The 21,207-nt window shown below is 40.5% G+C and overlaps 1 protein-coding gene across 10 annotated transcripts in view; it reads right to left on the reverse strand.

Moving 5' to 3' along the window:
- Nucleotides 1–387: 387 nt before the first annotated feature.
- Nucleotides 388–21,207, reverse strand: part of SNX8 (sorting nexin 8) — a 30,449-nt gene continuing 9,629 nt past the window's right edge. For 8 of the 10 annotated variants that reach the window (XM_075165320.1, XM_075165317.1, XM_075165319.1 and 5 more), the window contains 10 exons: nt 16,043–16,233; nt 13,868–13,985; nt 10,655–10,776; nt 10,204–10,284; nt 9,086–9,246; nt 8,541–8,700; nt 7,338–7,406; nt 6,388–6,537; nt 5,832–5,981; nt 388–5,073 (listed from right to left, as the gene is read on the reverse strand). In XM_075165320.1, the coding sequence (XP_075021421.1) occupies nt 4,960–5,073; nt 5,832–5,981; nt 6,388–6,537; nt 7,338–7,406; nt 8,541–8,700; nt 9,086–9,246; nt 10,204–10,284; nt 10,655–10,776; nt 13,868–13,985; nt 16,043–16,233 (1,316 nt within the window). In that variant the 3' untranslated portion in view covers nt 388–4,959. The remainder of the gene's footprint in view (nt 5,074–5,831; nt 5,982–6,387; nt 6,538–7,337; nt 7,407–8,540; nt 8,701–9,085; nt 9,247–10,203; nt 10,285–10,654; nt 10,777–13,867; nt 13,986–16,042; nt 16,234–21,207) is intronic. The other 2 variants (XM_075165322.1, XM_075165323.1) reach the window with 1 other exon arrangement.

The raw sequence follows: 21,207 nt of genomic DNA on the forward strand, positions 1-21,207 counted from the left end.
TTATCTTCTCTATGCCAGTTTCTATATAGTTCCCTACTCAGCATTACTTCCTGGGACAAGGTGAGGCTTGACCAGCACTGTGAAAGCTGGAGAATCCTGAAGGTAGTGTAAGGTTATAGGAGTTAAGAAAACAAAAGTCAGAGGCAGATGTGTGGCAGTGTTCGAGCCGTGCTTTCACTCTTGCAGCTCCTGCCACGAACTTGAATTGTTTTGAACATTTCAGGTAAAAAATATGCTGAACAAAATCAACTTTCAGCAAGTCCATGTTGCAAAGCGCGGTCACCTATGGCTGCAGGCTTTGCCACATAAAGATAGCAGGTGACCTGTTCAGCATGCTGGGCAGCAAAAGCTTAATCAAACTCTGCTAGAAATAACACATCACATATGTAACTTCTTACAAGTTTTTTTGAAACACTTTTACAAACACATACAACACTTACAGATAGAATCTTGGAATGTAATATAGGATCTGTAAACATTTCCAGTCTACCAGCTGTAGCAATAGTTCTTTAATTCCTGCATTTGGATAAAGTGCTTCATACATAAGGCTATTTGAGCAAAGCAAAGGTACAGGATATTCCAGGCAGGCAAAATTCACACCCTCTGAACAAGATTGTTTCTTCTTGTCTCCCTCCAGCAGTTCTGCATAATTTATACCACTCAAAAATGCCCTTCTTCATATACTCAGTAAGCCACAGCTCAGACTTGGAGGATAAAAGTTAACACCTTAGACTCTTCCTTTTCCTTTTGTGCTGCACACTGAGTTATTTACAGAGTTTTTGATACTTGCCTCCGCTTCTGACATAGCAGTAAGGGTTTCTGGCTGTTCTAATGGAGAGAATGACTTGAGGCAAGTAGAGGAGAGAAAATAAGCACAAGGGGAGAGGTAGCTTGTAAGAGGATGTAAGGCCTTACTGCGTGGTAGGAAAGGGAGTGACTGGCAGCCGATACCTGTTAAGTTATCTTGATTTATTTCCTGGTGGAAACTGTAAATTGCATGGTGAAAGCGAGCAAATTACTTTCTGTTCCTCCAGGAGTTTAGGTAGGAAAAGAACAAGTGTGGCTCAGGCCTGCGCTTCTATTGGCTATCCCCTTTTCTGTGGTCAGTTCAATCCTTTTATAAAGATGCTTTCACCAGCACGGACTTTTAGCTCATGTCAAAGAGTAGTGACATTATTGCTCCTGCTGCAGTTGTGGAGACTGACATGTTTTAATAAGTTCTGTCCCCAGCTGGTGATCTTTGTCTTTTAGGAAACAGCACAAACTGAAGATTAGCCTGTTACAAATTCCAGGAATTACACTCTTGCAATGATCAAAGTCAAAGAGTAAAAGCACTGGAATGCAGCAAGGCACTGTTGAAAACATGTTACCACTTAGGAGGAACAACTTGCAAGGAAGATGGAAAGAGAGAGAAAGAAGGATCAAAGATTAAGGTTGTATTGTAAATATAGTTTGGAAAGCCTTTCAACACATGATACTAGTCAAAAAGCCTGTATTATTGCCACTTCACAGCTTGAAGCAGAGAAGACCAGGAGTGACAAAAACATATAGCCCTTTTGATAAAACATTTTTCAGGCAAAGTTTCAGGTTCTCAGCTGTTTACTACTCTGGTACCTCCACGACAGATTTTGAGAGAGACACTGACAGAGAGATTGGAGGCCTTTTCTATCATTACTGTTTTGAACACATGAAAGTCCCCGTGAGCTCAAGCAATACACAGAAAGCTTCCATTCAAGAAGGCACATTAGCTCTTTGGCGCTATATCTTACAGGAGCATCAGTTCTTGGATAGGCAGCACGCACGCTTCAATCAGTCTTCTGGTTTGCTTAGTGTTTATCGCAATCTACCCAGCTACCAGCAATGGAACCAACTTCATTAAGTCTTGTTCTCACCCTTGCGTATAGCTAGGCTGTTTGCTGCAGAAGGCGATAGCATAGAGGTAACTAGAACTGTTTCCCCTACATTGACTCGGGTAGACAGACGACTGATGCCCTGCTGCATTCCTCCAGATGTACTTGATGCTGCTCTCCAAGTCTGGCAGATACTAAAACTACACAGAACAAATACAGTAAGGAAATCCCTCACATATTGAGGTAAACATAATAGTGCTATTTGCACACTGACCAGTCTCCCAAAAATAAGGTTTGCAAACTAAGGGTTGTATGAAATAGTGTATGCATGTATTTAGGAATGAGACAGAAGCTTGACAGTCCAGTATGAAATAAACTCTGAAAGTGCCATTAGCTGTATTAGCTTTGAGAATACTAGGCCTCTGTTCTCAAAATACCAGGTGAACAGAGTAAAATCAAAACAGGAAAACCCCACCCCCAAAACTGCTCTCCTCAAAGAGGCAAGGGCTGACAATCGAGGAATGGGTGTTTTCTCAAAACAACATAATTCCAGTTTCTTTATAGGTCATGTGGTCTGTGTTTACCATTATTACAGTCTCTGCATTTGGACTGTAGAATTCTTGCTTTGAAGGAGAACAGGAAAGAGGAGTTAGTCTAAAGCCCAAATGTGGTCCAAAATTGTAACTTTTTCCTAAATGTGAGAAGTGCAAAGTTCCATTCAGGCTAATACTTTGCAAGTGCTCCTACAGAACATAGCCCAGTCACCTACCCCAGCCCGACAAGTTACATAGAAGATCCATCATGTAGATATCAGATATTGCCCCAAAACATACAGTATTTTCTCAATTTGACTGTTCACTACATCAGGCAAACAAGGCTAATGAGGGAGGATGGGTACTAAGACTAATGACAGGCCATAACCAGCTAGCACCTTCTAAGGATGCTAGGAGTGAAAAGCATTTAAAAATAGGGAAACACACTTTCTGCACTTTAACCACAAACTATCTTCCTAATCAAGAAAAGATCAAGCAGAAAAACCTTTTGTGCCATTCTTGAGATAATATCTTCTTTGTTACTGTACTGTGGAAACATTTCCCTCCCCAGCCAGTTTGCTCTGGCCTGTGAGCAGAATCTCTTCTGCACCACTTTAGAAATCTTCAGGAGAGAGTATCGAATCTGCCACAGCCATTTGCAGTTAATTTGTCTCACTTGACAAGGCCAATATGCAGGAGGAAAGACTTAGAAAAGAGTTAACATTTGGATTGTTATAAAAAGCTCTTAATAGTGCATTCCGAGCAAGGTTGTTAAATAGACTCCCTACACACTCCTTAAGGACCAGCACCCAAGAAATTCACCCACATAAGTGCATTTTACCACATTTTCAGGGGTGTGTGTAATGGTTATGCCAGTCTCATGAAACTGGGCAAGTAACTTCTTATCTTGCTCCTAGCTGAAGAAACTAACTCATAATTTCCACCTGGGCTAGGAAGAGCTTCATGTTTCGTTGAATTTTCTAAATTAAAATAAGAGAAAAAAGAAAAAGAAAAAAGCTTTTGTGATTGGAGGATTTAAATATATTTCCTGCTAATGGGGAAGTTCCCCAGTGGGAAAATACTGTAATGGTTCCAGTTTGACAGCGAGCGCTCATCCTTGTTAATGTGCTTCCTTTTTACCCACTCAAAGAAAATGCTAAGAAGCCAAGTCTCAAATTCCCCTTTGGCAGCTATTTTGGCTCCAAAGAAGTTTGGTTCAGGGAAGTCCTGTTCACAGAGTTTTGCTGCATACATTTGCAGTTTCTTCACTTATCAGTTTCTCTGGAGGATATGCACAATTTCCCCTAAGGTAACAGGACATGCAAATTCTCTTCCCCCTATCCTTCACCTCATGAGGGAAAGTCACCGGAGATACAAAGTGAAACATGAGAATGTTTAGTCCCTTTATCACAAACACAAATCATTCTGAAAACCCCGTTACCAAGGACCATGCTATTTTTAGAGAGATAAAGAACTGACACTTAATTGTCTTCTCTCCTTCACAAACACAATCCAATGCTACCCAGAGCCAGAAAAAAGAATGACAGTAACATCCTGATAAATACTGATTTTTTGCTAATGAGTTTTATCAGCATTGTGTCCCAGCCTGCTGGTGTAACGGGATACTTCATCTGATATTAGACCAAAGAAAACACCAGCCTTTGGGTCAGCGGCTCTCCAATAGTCCTAAACAGCTACTCAACAGATGGATGACAGAACCTCCAGAAGAAAATAAACAAGCTACCTTGTAGCTGTTCTGCTTGTGTACCAAGAGTGGTTTACAATTAAGGAGTGTTTTATTCAATTATTTTCTCATTCATGCCAGGCAAACTCCTCTGAGTTCCTGAACCCAGTCATCTTTGGCCCCAAACAGAAAAATATGAGCAAGTCCCCAGGCTGCCCTACAGCTGTGAACTGAAACACACTGACAATACAGTCTGCCTAGCCTCACTGGGAAAATGACTGTCACACAGCAGCACTGACCCCTTCCCAGCTGGGTTAGCAAATCCAGCCACTTCATTCACGTATTTTGCACTATGGTCTAGCAGTAAGAAATCAAATCCAGGCACCTATCAATGGGATGGGGGTTGGCTTTCAGCTTTCCTTATGCACATATGTCCCTAACACAGGCCTTCCCAAGCTTAAAAGGCAATCCATCTCTACTACAAGCAAGTGCTTCAGATATCCTGTTCATCTCAGCACTTCAGAGATGTGTAGAGATGTATCAGCATGTGTGCAGATAAACATTTTTGGAGGACTCCTAGTACAAGATGCAGAGGCATCAGCAACAACACTGCAGCACTCACTGCACCAGGTCACATCCTGACCCCCTGAAGAATGTCTGCAGGATAACGAACATCAGCTCTGCCCCAGAGCATTTCAAAATTAAGAGATTGTCTTTATATCCATGTTCTGTCCCACATCCAGTCTGTCTAAATCAGAGAGCAGCTCAAAGCAGCGGTATTAAAAAAAATAAAAAATAATAGCTGTTTGGAGGATTCATTCTAACATCTGGAGGTAGAAGTCCCACCCCTTCCTTGACTGCACTTCTTGATCCATGCTAGATGCTCAGAGCATTAATTGGAGAAGAAGTTTCCCTCTGGAGGTGACAATGGTGGAGTTGGCATATTGCTAGATCCCACAAAGAGGCAGCTCAACTTTGGCTTCAATTCATTCCAAACTTTACTCATCTGTGAATGGAAAGGGAGAGAAAACAGACATGACAACATGGTAGGTAATCATCTCACCACACTGTATTTTAGCAGCAGTTTCAGAGTACTCAAAAGCACAACGCAAATTTGCTGAAGTACTTAGGGGAAGTCCAGTGGACTCAGATTGTCCCTTTTGGACTGGTGCTATAATGCAGCTCTCTGAGCATTTCACTGAGCACGCATGCAAGGGAGATTTCCCATACCTTGGTCAAATTCCTTCACTGAAGGGAAGAAGGGAGCTGAAGGAGGAGAGACTTTTCTAATATAACGAATGCAAGAAAGTCTGTACATGGGGAATGCTGAAGGTCATATTTAGGGGTTAACAAAAGGGAGCTCTTGGATTTAGAGCAAAAACAAGGAAGTTGTTCCTTGTCATAATTTCTGTGTAGCACAACAAAAAGGAGATTCATCTAGCAAACACACATCATTCATTACAGAATAGCTAGTTATTTAATGGTTGGGTTTTCTTCAACTACCCGTAGGGTAAGGCCATCTCCAGATGAGAGAAGAGGAGGAAAACACAGCAACTTGCTGCAAGAAGATACAGTCTTTTAGAGGGGTTAGAGGCCAGCTCTGATCCTCACCCCAAATTGGAAAGACCTTAGATGACTTCTGAAGAAGTTATGAAAGAGCCCAGCTGGAGAGCTGATTAGAGGAGGAAGGCCCACAGGTGAAAACAAACACATCCAAATTCTCATCATAGTTTGGGGAAAAGAATACAGTCCAGAAGAACTCACCTCTTTGTGACCCTGGATCTGGGAGTTGACAAAGGCCCCCAAAATGTGAGATGTGAGAGGCAGATAAATGTGGATAAGCTGTGTCTCCTGATGCAGGCAATACAGAGAGAAGTAATTCCGCAGCTCCATAGTTAGGATAGCATTTTCTTGCTGAAAGAAGAGGAACTCTGTGAAATACATTGCCAGGAAGAGGATGCCAAGGAGGTTCACTTGCAGCAGAAAAACACAGCATTCCTCACCATACTAGCAATTCAAACACATACCAAAAACCTAAAAAGGCAGTTCCTGGACCCATTTGACAGGACAGCAACTGCACTTTCCATCATGCAGACTGTTGCTTTCCACAGCTCTGCAAATGACATATTGCCAAAGAGCCAGTAATAAGTGTTGAGGAAAACAAATGCATTTTCCTTGTAGCACAGCAGGTAGCTCAAATTACCCAAAGTACTGGTTACCCTTTCAGTCTAATGGCTTTCTGCAAATATGACTGAGCTACACAGCGGCACCATTATCGGAGTCCAGTACCACCCTTTGCTCTCCCAGGCATCTGCCCTACCTCCACAATCCGAGACTCCAATTGCTCCACCGATTCTGGTTCTTTGTTCTGCACAGTGGCACTCATCATCTGCTTCTTCATCATGCTGTACTTATGCAATGCTCGCTGGTGCTTGTGCAATACCCCCTTCTCATGTCTTTCACACAGGTCCTTTATGGGGAAAGGAAAAAACAGGTACTTAGTGGAAGCTAAGAGACAGCAAGCACGTCAGCCAAGTACATCAGGAACACAAACACATGGTCACGCTTTATGTAACTTCTATGCTGCAGATTTTTGTTTCTTTGTTTTCAAGAGGGTCAAAAAAATGTTGGCAGCTAAGAATTCAAGAAACAAAACTGCTTGGCCCCTGACCAGTGAGCTTAAGAGGCAATCTGGAGCATCACTTCTGCCAACATTTTGGATCTTATCGGGCCTCTTATCTTTTGTGCCCTTCTCAATATTAAGTGCTGGCAATTAACTGCGGCAAGAGGTTGCCAGTGTCCTTCTATTTCAGTCCAGGCCTGGGAACGTCAGGACAGGCTGCCACATACAGTTTCAGTAGCTTCTAAAAAAGTGCCTTTGACTAAAAGATTAGTATTAACAAAAATTCTTTCATTTCTAACTAAACTCATGTCTCCATGAACAAATCAATAGCCATCTAATTCACTGTTTTGACTCAAAAGCAGCCAAATCTGGAAAAAAGTTAGCTGATCCATATAGTTCAAGTAGTCACATTTTTAAATTCCTTGCAGGGTTTGCTGCTTGGCAAATTCTCATCAGAAGATGAGCTGATCAGTAAGGCTAGAGAGCTAGCTACGGCCAACAGCCACTCCCCTCTCTCTGCCAAATGCCCAGTTCGCCTCTGAACTGGCCTCCCAGACAGTTTTCCATCCAGTTGGTGTTACACCCTCTAAAGAGCACAAGCTTGCTCTAAACAACTTTCTTATTGGCAGAAGAACAGCAGAGCTCACTTTATAGGACTGGAGTAAATCCAGGAAAAGGTTCAGCTTCTCCACCACATCATTCTCTTCCTGTTTACCCTACAAAACAAGGAAAAAGTACATTTTATGTAAGCCTGGCAAGAACCAACATCACAGTTCTTCACATCCTTACACCATGCAGGTCCTCCACTGTATTCTCCAGGGCACATCAACGCTTACACAACTGCATCAAAAGAAAAAAAAATCTTTCAGATGGCACTGGAGTGTTTAGTCTTCAGTATGCAGAACAAAGATCTGACTGGAGCAGGAACAGCTTTTCCAATTGACTGATCATTATAACAAGAGGAGTTAGTTTCACAGTCCTGTCTGTCAGCCCTTTCAGCTCTCTCTGCCTGGAATTTCTTGCTCTTGCAGATTCCTCCAATCTTTCATCTTCCCTTCTTACAAAATAACTAATCCATTAAAGCTATAAATACCTACATGTTCCTCATAATAGTTCATGCACCAGAAGGCAGAGATGAGACACCAAGCCAAATTTCACTACTTGTTTTTTTATTTTACTAAATACTGTCTTTTCTTCCTGTATCAATAGGGCTCTCTGGAGCATAAACTCTGGAGAAAAAGACCTGGTCTGACAGATCTATAAAAGCATGCTGAGTATTTTAACACAATGAGATGAAGAGAAGTGAAGACAAAACTATTACTTTTCCTTCCCAGACTGTCATGTTCTCACATTATTCTAACAGTCATTATCACACTGCACACTTACACAGGAATATGATGCTTCTGTCTGAACGACTCTCAGGTAATGTTTAAGTACATGAATGTCAAAATTTGATTCAGAATTAAGTTCTTCTGGATTCTCTGTAGCAGATTAATAAGACAGAACGCAGGACTTTTGGGTAGCTCAGTATTACAACTTAACTTGTCCAATAACCATTTGAAATTAAAAAAGAAAGCAGGCTGTTTCCCTTGCCTATTATATTTTTTCCCTTGCAGGCTCCTTTCCCTTGCCCATTATATTTTTTCCCATTTAAACATAGTCCAGGTTTTTCACTCAAGCTTGAACAAGCAGGCTGGTGGTTGAGGATGTGAGTTTGGACTACAATCTCCCTCTTAAATCTTTAAGTGCCTATGTCCACAGAGCTCATGACTCAAGATGAAACTTAAGGCAGCAATGCACCTCCTTCATTTTACAAAAGGAAAAAAAAAGAAAAAAAGTAAAGAACTCACCTGCTGCACAGCCTTATCTGCCAGCAGTGCAAATTCAACAGACAGACCCTTCAAGGCTTGTTTCAGAGTCCCCCATGTGCTATTATTCAAAGCAGCCCAGGAAGGAAGAGGTGTAGTGTCTGAGCCCAAAGCACTAGGAGGAGATAAGTAGTATTCAAATCTAGGAGACAAATTCCACTAAGTAGATACACTTATTTGTAGAGAGCAGTTCAGAGTTTCAAATGTGTCTAAATAGCTCACAGTGCTGAGCTATTACTGCACAACCAAAAATGCAGGGCTGTGTATATACTGCAGGAAGAGACCATAAAACCAGTACCTGAATGTCAAGGTATTTGTATTTTCTTTTCTCTTGCTCTATGGAATGCAACCTTAGTGGAAAGCATACATTTTCTTCTTTTAGTAGGAAGAATTTTATTATGACCTGCAGCATGCATTGAAATACCCATTCTTACCAGACCATTTGCAGGTAAACCTTACAACAGTTTTGAGTTCTGAAACAACAGTAGAAACATTCACGTTAGCAAATCCTCTTCCTCCCAACCTACCTTAGCTCCTTTCCAAATATGAGAAGATCTGAGGCGTTATCAATGGCTCGAGAAGCTATCCTCTCTGCACGGTCCCGAAGCTTATAAAAGCTATTATAAATATTTCTGATGAGCTCCCTGCTGGCAGCAAACTGGGCCTGTATGTCAGCTGGAAGGAAGTCCTGAAGAAGTGGAAGAGATTACTAGTTGACAAATCGGAGGCACATTCACATGGGTTAATTGTGGGCACACCATATAGTCAGAGAGACAGGTTTCCCTCTTGCACTCACTCTCTCACACCATGCTATAACAACCCTGAAGAGATTAGCTTCACAATTTAGGTGTCCAAGTCAGATGTCATACAAATACCCCTAATTTTCAGAGGCAGAAAGAGGTTCAAATACCGGGTGTAGACAAAGTTGGCAAAATCTGCAATTCTACTATGCGGTTAAAATGGGGTTTGTGAGGTTTCAAGCTCACAGGTTCTGATCTGAAGCTACTACTAACTGCCAGCTTGGCAAAGTCAAGCATGTACTGAAAGTTCAGCTCTTTCTGACCTGTGCATCACTAGTAAAAGCCTGAATTAAGCTCCAGTTGCAAAACCTTCTGCTAGCATTGCAGGAACCTGAACAACTACTTGCTTTAAAATTGCTCAATGAACACAGTGAATGTATATTTAAAATTTGCCATAGCACTAATCACTGGCATAAACAGATATATGGAGACCTTATAACTAACTTCTCTATAACAGTCCAAATTACTCTTCCACAGGGAGAAGATGACAGACAGAGTGAGGGCATGAACACATGGGGAAGACATCAATTAGATATTAGCTTTTAAATTGTGCAGTATGTGCATTTGTTTGTTATGCAAGTACAAGTAATTATTGAGAAATGTGTTCTGAGCAGGACTCGTTTATCGTATTCATGAACCAGCATTTAGCTAGAAATATCAGGCCCTCAAGAGTCAAATATTTATTTGATTTTTTTGATAAAATTACAAGTTTAGGAGTCCTTCAAACTTTGGAAACAACCCTCTTGTACCTAAGGTCTCCATCACTCAAATGCTATAACTGATCCACCTGGAGGAGAGAGCCATTTAAACCAGAATAATACATCGCAAGAAATTCATATACATACCTTAGCCTGGGTAGCTAATCTGCAGGTCATAAATTCATCTCCTACTCCCTGGACCAACTCTCTTAGCTTATTCTGTACATCCTGGAAAAGATACAGAATCAAATGAGCATGAAAGAACTAAGTAACGCACAGGCAGTTCACACAGGTCTCAGATATATTGCAATAGTAAGGCACAACTTAGCAGGTATAGCTTTATCCAGGTTAGATTTAATTCAAGGAGAAGCATAATATGTATTCCCCTAAGAACAGTTATCATTTTCAAAATACTATACTCCTGGCATTGAGTGAAATTGCCTTCCACTTTCCAGCTGTAGAAATACTTATTGAGAGAAAATTCTCCTCATCACAGGGAGCAACCATGTGTAGGTCAAAAGCAATTCTGAACTCTGTGCCCAGCGAAGCAGTTACAGGAAGATAAGCAAACTCAAAACTATTGCTAACAAGTACTCACTGAGCCACTGAACGACAGAAAGAGTTTCAAGAGCACATCTTCTGAGAAAGGGGGATGTCGAGCCACCAGGTTTATAAAACGCTTCAGCGCTCTCCTCCTAGATTCTATGAATTCTCGATCAGCTACGGGAAGAAACATTAAATTTCAATTAATGCACCACATATTACAGCTGCTCAGAAAGAAAAAAAAGGAAAGCACTCAGTCCAATAATTTCTTTGTACTTATAACCCTTGCTAAAGCACTGCAACAAAACTAAAAAATGATTACCTGTAGTCTGTCAGCTCCCTAAAACAGATCTTTTGGATTGACCACCAGAACAAATATTCCTTCAAGTGGTTCTTTACATCTTACTGAAATCCAGCATATATATCTATGTGTGGTTATTTCCACAGGGTGGGTGAGGTAATCAGGATAAACAACCAAGTCTAAGGCCTGAAGCTTCCACTTAAAAAACTGTGGGCATACAAAGATTCTTCTTCCTCTGAACCAATTCCACAGCTCGTCCCCAGAAGGGATCCCAGTCTGTTTGGGACTCCTGGGAAATGCAGCACAACTCACTGCTTCTTGCCACTGCAAAGATCACTGCCACTTGCAAAGTGATCATCCCATAAATAATTACGGGATTTTTACTCACTATTCTGAAGAACTAGCTTCAGTGTGCTGTACCCTCAACTGTCCCTCCTCCACACTTTTAAGCATTTTGGGGCTAGAGGGAGAATAAAGGGTTTGGGTTTTTTTTTTAGTTGTTCGTTCGAAATCAGTGCCCATCTTTTTCATGCAAGATGTCAGGAAGTACTTTGGAAGACCTGCACAGCAACCTGCAGTACATCTACCCAGATTTCTTACTTGTCAAACTAAAAAAGTTCAGCTCGTCTTCCTGAAACGGGAAGAATTTCAATCTGGCGATACCACAGTAAGGCAGTAAATCAAAAATCCTGGAGTTTTTCAGGAAAGATGAAAAATTAAACTAAAATAAACTTGAAAGAAAAGAAAGCAGCACAGAATAAAATTAAAGGAATGCACTTATCCGTGACAACACTTTCATATTACTCTTTTGCCTCAATTTTAAGTTGGGAGTCTGCTGGCTGCATGGACACTTTATAATGATTCTTAGTACAGTATCACCCATCAAATGATTTTTCAGTCATTAGGGTTGCAGATCTTGATTTTGGTTTGTTCATACTTATACCTACATGCAGATTTCTGAAGTCATCTACACACTTCCTACATGGTCTGCCTCAGTTTGCTGCTGTCCTCCAAAATGAGGAGAGAAGACTATCAATCTTTCTTCATCTGACAGATGGATGAAAGTAGACCACCATGAAAATAAGAGTGTAACTTAGTAGAGGAGCATACTGAGTATAAAAAGCACGTAGCTTTGCTCATCCAGCTCTGGGACTAAGGAAGTTGCAAGAGTCACACATCGATACTAATCCATCAAATCCTGTGTCCTGCAATGTCATTTGTCCATCCATTAACCTACTCAAAAACAAGAACTACCCATACAATTTCCTTTTTCCTATTTGTAGTTTCTATGAAGACGACTTACACAGCTTTTCTATATGTAGTCACTGGACTAAAGGTAATCATCACCCTCTGCCTTAACACAGTTTTGGACTGTATTAGGACTGTACTCCTAGCACAGTTTGGGAACTAATCCTATCAGTTTTTTCTTAGAGATGATCTGTGGGAAGAAATGCACCACTGAACGCACAGAAATATCAACACACCAGCAACACAAGGGAACAGTGACTGACAAATGATATGTATTGGTAGCTTCTTTCAAGCATCCTCTCTCCACTAAGGTTAATCAGAGAAGGTCACTTTGCTTACAGGTGTTGCATGAAGTGGAAATTCTGGAAATTCTGGCTGAGAACACTGCATCAGGTCAAATTCAACAGACGGGTTTTCGCAACCTTGGAAGGTCTTCACAACTTACATTCCATCATAAGAATATGTGACCATTGAAGCTTTTCAGCACTATTATTTTGCTTTGTTCCAGTTCACTGTACACCTTGCTCTGCTCACTGTTTACCAGTTCCTCTTTACTGTAGCAATACATGGACTCCTTGAGTGAAATAAATTATTTATTGAAACGTGTTAAGCTTAGCAGCATGGGCAGGAAACAAGACAGTGAAAAGCTTGTTCTTTTGCAGATAAAGTAGAAAACAAGACAGGATTTCATACAGTTATGCAACATTTGAAATAATAAAAGTTTAAAACCAGTGCCAATATTTCAGATTAGTGAAAAACATACCTGAAGGAGCTTTGATATGCTTTCAGTTGTGGGATACTTCATTGGTTTCTACTCTAACAGCTAAAATATACTTGAATGAACTGACACTGATTCCAGCCTCAGTTTTTAGTTTCTGGTTATCCTAAGCAGATCAACAAGCTCCTTTTTAGAGCAGGAAAAAAAAAGGGCGATAGCTACTTTAAGGCAGTTGGTTCTTCTGCCAGAAAGACACCTTTTTGTACATAAACGGAGAAAGTGTAATTACCATCGCCTGCATCATAAGGCTTCTGTGCAAAGTAATACTATAATAGGCAATGCTGAAGCTGTTCACTTAACATCACTGTTCACTAGTCCTTTTTAGGTGTGTGTGAGGTCAGGACCCTACGCTAACTCAACAGGATCAAGTATGCTCTCACTGGAGAAGCGATTTTGCTGGTTTTACACAGTCACTCCTCTGCAGTTTTAAGCCTTTTAATACAGATTTTTTTTTTTTAAATCTTTACTCTTCTCTCACTATAGAAAATCAATGAGACTTCCACAAATCTTTTCTATTCTGAACACTTCACCAAACAACACACTACAATACATACTACAGCTGTTCAACAGTACGGTAGCGATTCTACACTTGTAGCACTACAGCACTAATCATCATAATCTATTTTCCTAGAAAACAATACCTGCAACTCTGCCATGCTCTTGTGTAGAATTACACCTCAAATCTTACCAGATAAGTCAATAGATACTAAACTTCCACAAAAAGAAACCCCACTGAAATTTTACATTAATATCTCACCTATAGGGAATTTCTAGGATGGCAATAATTCACACCTCCAAATCGTGTATTATAACCTCAAAGTTGTTTTCTGAGCCAAGCAGAAGCAAAGACTTTTGATCTCTTAAACATTTATTTTCAACCATATCATCTTGACCACATTTGCACCGCGACCCCTCCAGTCAAAAGAGAGACCGAGGTTTACCTCCCAGCATCCTCTTTGGTGGAAGTGCTGGCACCATACGGTATGGGAACTTCTGAAGCAGCATCTCATGGAACACCACAAAATCATTGTATCGCCTGTAGACTGAGCATTTGAATCTCTGCAATTAAGAAAGGGGGGAGGATAAATCAATACACAGGCTGGACAATCAGCAGCATTTCCATTTTTTTTTTTCCTATCAGCTGCACTAAAAACAAAAGGAAAAAAATAAAGAAATCAGACCCAGAGACTGCAGAAGTGACACATTTTTTCTCTTTAGAGGCCCTGTGGTGGGAAGGAGGGAGAAGACTCCAAACGCAACCACCTTTCAATTATGAATAGAAATTGCATTCTTCTAGCTACAGTCCTTTTGAGAATAGGATTTTTCAGTTAAAAACGTAAGTCAGATTTCACTCACACATAAAATGACAGAGACTACAAAATGGAGAGGAAAAGGTTTCCCAAGAAATTACAAATATCCCTAAATCTGCCGTGGTTCCATACCATTACTCCCTCAAACTCTCTGGTCTTCCAAATTAGACAGAACATTGAGAAATAATGCCGACACTCTTAAAGTGCTCTAAAGACCTCTTTTCTTGAAGTATTGCAAGTCCCTGAGCTGTAGCTCTTAGGAACTTTATCTAAATCACTTTCAAATCCAGAGCTGGCAAAACAGTCTTAGATCATGTTAAGTATTAGCCCAAGTGACTGACGTTTTAAGTGAACCTCACAAGAGAAGGAGAGACCTCGCACTGATGTTAGATCTATAAACAAAGATTGAAAGTTCCTTTAAAACCCTTAGTCCTTCACTCTGCATTTCTTAGATCAATACGTAGAAGAGGCCAAAGAAACTGTTTTTTCATTCCAAAAGGAGTTAGGTAGCAGCTAGAACAAGACACTTAGGAGTTAGAAATCCTTTAAAATTAATAGATAAATAAAACACCCATAAACCCCCCTGACTATTACTACAGATTCAACTACTGGAGCAGCTAATAAGAAAGTCTACGTAACACCATACTCATTCTCACTATGTTTGCATTGCACATCATTCACCACTTATTGTGGCAGTATGCATTTTCAAAAATAAAGCAATGAGGCATATAACTGCAGCACAACAGACACAACCCCTAGGGCCTCCCTCTGTCTGCTTTGAAATCTGATGTTGATTTGTGTGGCAGATCTTAGATAAAGCTCAAGACCAAGCTATGCTTCTTTTTGAGGAAGTATCATTCTACAACTACAACCACAGGAGAGATGACAGCAACTAAAAGGAGTTGGCAATGGGTTCCTGAATTCAAAACCTAGAGAGACCACCAAGGTCACTGACTCCTGTGCCCTGAAATCACCGGCAAAAATAAACATTGAATCCTAGAAAGCCTACAGAAGCATTCACTGTGTCTGCCCTTTCCCTCTTACAACAGTCTTTGACTTACAGACATCAATCTAAAACAACTGAAGCCCCAAACATCACTACAGACAACTGACCCAAATGTGTCTCTGAATATGTACAACAGTGACTACAACAGTTTAAACACTACTCAATAACTGATGTTTTGGTGGCCTGGGAGATGTAAATCACTCACGGTTTACTTTGAAGAGGACAGATTCCCTTTTTGAAAAAAACACACAGAAGCTACTGGAGAGCTATTTCACTGGCTGCTCCACAAATAGGAAAAGATACATCATCTTCAATCTTCTCTTAAACCAAGAGAGGAACCTACAGGTCAGGATTGAGGCAAGTAAACTGGAAGTGGCCTAGACTCCGCACAAGGATCTGCAGTACCTTTTCTGTTTATAAAGGACTTCAGTTTAGCACTGCCAATACAATTTCTTCACTAGCTCGAAGTAATTTGAAGTACCCAGTTGCCTACACCAATTCGTTACGCAAACATTCAGTTTTCAATGTTATACATCTGCTTTTCTACAGAGCTCAGGTTTCAAGCGAGTAAACTAGCAGACCATCCATCAGACCTCAGTTAGAAGATACTCCACACTGCAGAAGCCCAGGTCAAGAAAGCATAGTGCTACTGCATTTAGAGTAAGCCCATACAACTGGCCTACTCAAAACCAGCATCACCCAACATATCTATCAAATTAGACAGGACTTTGCCAACAGCAACTGCACAGACATTCTTAAGAAGATACATTCTCACTAAGACCAATGCTTGTTCACATTACCTTGCTGGAAACCTCATATTCCACATGTTTCAGAAAAAGGCCCTTCTTCTCGGGTATAAGCTCCACCTGCACACTATCCTTGCTCAATAGCTCTTGCAGGGTGTGGGAAAGCAGCAGTGGATTTCCCTGGGGCGCCTGCATTAGAAACTGTTCCGGTTCCCTTGGTTCATTTACTGGAGGCTTTGCCAAATCTAAAAGACAAAAAGGGAAAAACAGTCCAGTAGACCTGATAAGACAAAGTGAAAGAAGTAGCCTTAAAATATTCTGTTCCCTTGCTCAGTGCTCCCACAGTGGTGCAACACAACCAGAACAACAGTCAAGCCACTCCCCCAGGAGGCTATGCTACTTCACACACGTTCAAGACACTGGTACCTCCCTCTTCACAACACCCAGGAGCACCACCAATTATACCGAGTCAGAAAGACATCTCTACTAAGCAAAAGAAGAATCACAGGCCAAATTTGTTCTGTGAATCAGCTAAGAGGCCTGCATTTCCTGTCTGTCCAGCTCCCACCACAGCAGGATCTGCCAAAATGAACAAAACCCTTGCTCAGCACTTTTGGATCCTGCCTAGAACAACTCATGGAAGGAAAGAAAATGTGTTATTTTCTGCAGAAATTTAATGCATTAATTTTACATGACATTACAAAGGAAGGAGATACTTCATCTGACATAATTTTATTAAACTCTATGACAGTATGCTAGAGTGGGCAAGAACTACAATAACTTACTATGTCAGTATATTGAAGTTCAAGAGCAGGGGAAAAAGGTTCCTAATAAGGACAATTCCTCAACCACAGCAAGCTCTGGCAAAGTCCTTCAAATAAACCTATTTCACTGCTTGTAGCTAAAAAACAAACATCTTTTTACAATGAATTCAACCATAACTGGACAACTTTGGAGAAAGAGATTCTAACTGATTCTCAGCCAGTTGCAAAAGTGAAAAGAGATGGCTCTTAAGAATATGGCCCTGGAGGACAAACTACATCAAAGAAGGGGCAAAGATGATGATTCAGAGTGCTTATCAAATGACTGACTGCAGCCCATTATCTCAACTTGACTTCATAACTACACATATGATGCGACTGTAAACTAAGCTTACATTGTTTTTCAAAGCAATCCTTTTTTTCTACTCATTTCACACAGAAGAAACAGGGTGAAAAATGTGGATATAACCCTGGAATTTATTCAATCCATACCCAAGTTCTGTTCTCCAGTCTGGAACAGATGGGTTGCTTCTTCTCTCTATATGTCTGTTTAAGAGGGATACGCAAGCAAGCTCTTTTACAAAGCAAGCCAAATCCACTGATGCAAATTTACCTAGAAAAGCTAGGCAGTATTAATCATCCCCTCCTTGCCATTGTGCCGCTGTTACACCCCTTCTTAAACATATCTAAAATTTTGAGGACACAAAAAGACAGTAACACCATAGGAGCAAGAACCATTTCTTTAAGCTTTGATACGTAGTTCAAAAAGTTGGTAACTGCGTAAGAAATTAACTCAGGGAAGATAACAACTCATATCCTTAACTTGAAAGCCCTGACCTCCTCCTGATAAGGATTTCCCACCTGTTCCTTCATGTGCTCTAGGCCCTGATAAATGGGGAAAAACAGGTAATCTCCAATTCCTCAGACACACAGCTTCAGAACAGACACTTTGTTCTTTGTACTGTAAAATGGCTTAAGGAAACCAAACCAAATCCAGGACAAATGACCTTATCCCACATGTCTCATCAGGCTTCAGATTCCTGCTAATGTGACTCAGAGAAGCAAGTCTTAACACCTCTGCTTTAATAGACTCATGTATCACCTACTAACCCCACCTACGTAGCAGCTTCTAAAAAGTTCCTGTTACCTGCCAGAAATTTGTGGTAAGATAATGCAGGCTAATTCAATGTTGACATGGGATACTGCTGGATAAAATGATAAAATATCTGCATATCCACTTTTCAGATAGATGCTGAACTGAGAACGAAAGAAGGAAAGAAAATTCAGAATATAGATAGCAAGGCAAAATATTTTCTAGTGTAGGAAAGTCCTTGCTCATCTGATCTTTCATGGGACCACACGATCAAAAGTAAGTGTCAAAAATACACAGAAAAAAGAACTATGGAAAGCACAAGACAGCCTCGCTCTCCAGAGCAGCGGTTCTCTGGGTGCACACCCTTGTAATTCTTGGTCTTAATTGCTCAAGACACATCAGTGAAATGCAACATGACACAGTAGATTTTGTTATTCCTTTAATGCACACATACACACTTACAGAGAATTCCAGTCCTCTGTGTTGCCAAACCACTGGCTGACATTGCAGAGGCAGTCACAGCAAGCTAGCCTCCCAAAGAGGGGCTAGCCAAAATGCAACCTACCTATTTCCCCAAGAGCGATGCCAATCTGTACTAATACAGCACTCCTCCTGCCTACTGAATCACTCTCCCTGCTTTCTATCTTCCTGCTGGCCAACCATGGCCAACCAACAAAGCAGGACTTTCACGCACAAATTGTCCCTAAACTGGGGCTCAGCACTGTCTGGTAAGCTACTGAAACTCCCAGTGGCAAAAGATAAGTATCAGGAGAAAAGATTGATAGGATGAACCATGAATCCTTCAGTATTTCATCTCTAAGTCCTGGAACCTGCAGCATTATCAGCCAAACTGATGTTGAGAAGGACTCTCAGATTCATCACAGTGATCTGAACCCACATTACCCCGTAAGACAACTACAGAGTGGCCTCACAGAGAGATCTAGACAAGACTCAGTGTTCCTTGGATAACTCGGTCACGTTGCTCCTTTCATTTGTAATACTTTGCCAATTTTCATCAAGTTATTCTCTAAATTTGCTTTCTAAAATTCACCTACAGGAAATACCTTCTCTTTATCAGCAGTCCACACACTTGGCTCTTCCTGAAATATTCTGTAGCTTCTTTAGATGTCAACCTTGTCTAAATGTGCAAAATCATACAAATCAGACAACCATACAAACAAGTTTGAATAATTATTCTTTAATTAATAATCTCAGCATGTTTCATATCAACAAGACAGCTATTCAGGGTGAATTTACACCCCCAAACACTGGTCTGAGAACACAATAAGATGACTTTGGAACAGCTGTTAACCTGTTTTAGAAAACACTTATCTCAGCATTAACACTAACTCTGCAGAGCAATATATACTGAAGCTATTCTGCAGCCCATTTTTCATTCTACTTACTAAAGAGGCAATTCAGGAACAGCCTCAAGAGCCTTGGCCAGGAATGGTGGATAATAATGGGAACTCATTGGTATGAGCTCCTGTGTTCAACCAGTAAAACGATCTACATGCATTGTAACAAAACACTTAACACTTCCCATCACGCACTCTCTGCTCGAGAACAGCTAATTTTGAAAACATTCCCTTTGGTTTCAGCAGCTCATTATCTAGTAAAGTTTATATACATAGAGCAGTAAGTGAATACAGAAATGAGGTATGGAATGGTCCCCTGGAACACAGCAAAGCAGACAAAATAAAATCAGCTTTTTTGTGCAAGCTAGCCTTTTGCTACAGCAGAGTTTCTCAATCTGTTGTCAATAAGATACCAGGAAGTGGCCTGGTAAAACTGAAAACAATTTGATATAAAAGTTAAAAAGAATACATATATGCATACGTATGCAAACAAGCAGACAAGATGACAAGAAATAAAAGTTTAAAGAAGCATTCAAAGAATAGGCTAATTTTTGTTTGGTTGTAAAGGAAAAAAAAGAAACTATGAAAACACTGCATAACACGTTTCTTTTTGTAACAAGTCAGGTAGCCTTTGGACTGAAAGGAGTTGAAAAACTTATCCAGAGAACAAGTGAAATAGAAAGCTTTGCTACTTTATACCACACATTTCACACTTTAGTTAGCGCCCGACGTTCATTACTCCCATTCACACAACTAGAGAGCAATCTGCCCTCCACAGAGTTACCAGTTTCCTCAATCAAATTTTCTAAAATCATGTGTTTATGAAACCCAAAGTAGAATTTCAAGTGTCTGATTAGCTGCACGCAGGTTTTACACGTGAGTAAGCACATATAGAGGAGGGCAATGCAAGGGCTGGAAGCATAGGTGGTAAATCACTATACAGATCTCCCTTCCCTATTTAAGTTCCGTCAACCAAATTTGGAGGCCTTATCTCCATTTTACAGATGGCTGCTACTTACAACTCATTATTATACCAGGGTGCTAATGAGCTAAATTTATTAGACACACTTAAGCAAAAGGTGCCATAGAATTACTTGTTGCATTAGTAGCAGATTTTCTAGCAGAAAGGAGTGTGAAAGGAAGCAAAGCCTTCAGGAAAAATAGCTAAGACTTCTTTTCCATCACCACAGGCCACGACCTTGCAGAGCAGAGGTGATCCAACTCACGGGAAACACAGGGGAGTACGAGAACTGACTATTTTTGTACACAGATACCTCAGATTTCTCCCTGGCAAAAATGAAGGCTCCACTACAAACTCCTGGGCCAGGAATACTAAAGCAGCAATGTAAATATCATTCATCAGCATTTCCCTTTCCTTTCTGTCTTCTCATTAAAAGCCTCAGGAATTATGGAAATGCCTTTCCCCCTTATTGTGTCAAACACATTCCTCAGTAATTCCAGAATTCAGTGTCCACATCAACCTCTCAAAAAACTGGTGCAGATTTTAACCACAACTCCAAATAGATTCCCTTCCTTGCCTTTTTCTTGTTTTTATTCTCACATAATTTGAAATCCCCTAAAAAGAAAAGAAACACAGAAGTTCCACAAAAAAACCACCCCACTTTCTTCCTATTAAGGGCTTTACATATTTTTGAGACAACTGTATGCAACTTGTTTGGGTTTTTTTAAGGAATTTAAAACCATGCAATTCTTATTTAGAAAGGAGCAACGCAAAGGAATCAGTCTATTTTATTTAACAAAGCTAACTGACACACGCATCTATGTTCAACATGGAAGAGACGTCCGTATGTCTTACGAGGTTCAAGAAAAGCAATCGTATTCAGCCTCACTCTCATTAAGCGATGGTGCGGTAGCGTCCTTCCTTCTCCCTCCCAACAATTGACTTGTAAATAGAAGCTATCCAATGCCAAAACAACACAAGAAAAAATAATACACATACTATCATAAAATCAGATGTTGGAAAACAAGCTCTAACATTTTGTTTTT

The sequence above is a fragment of the Calonectris borealis genome, chromosome 16 (assembly GCF_964195595.1).
Source record: "Calonectris borealis chromosome 16, bCalBor7.hap1.2, whole genome shotgun sequence".
In the NCBI taxonomy this organism is placed as follows: Eukaryota; Metazoa; Chordata; class Aves; order Procellariiformes; family Procellariidae; genus Calonectris; species Calonectris borealis.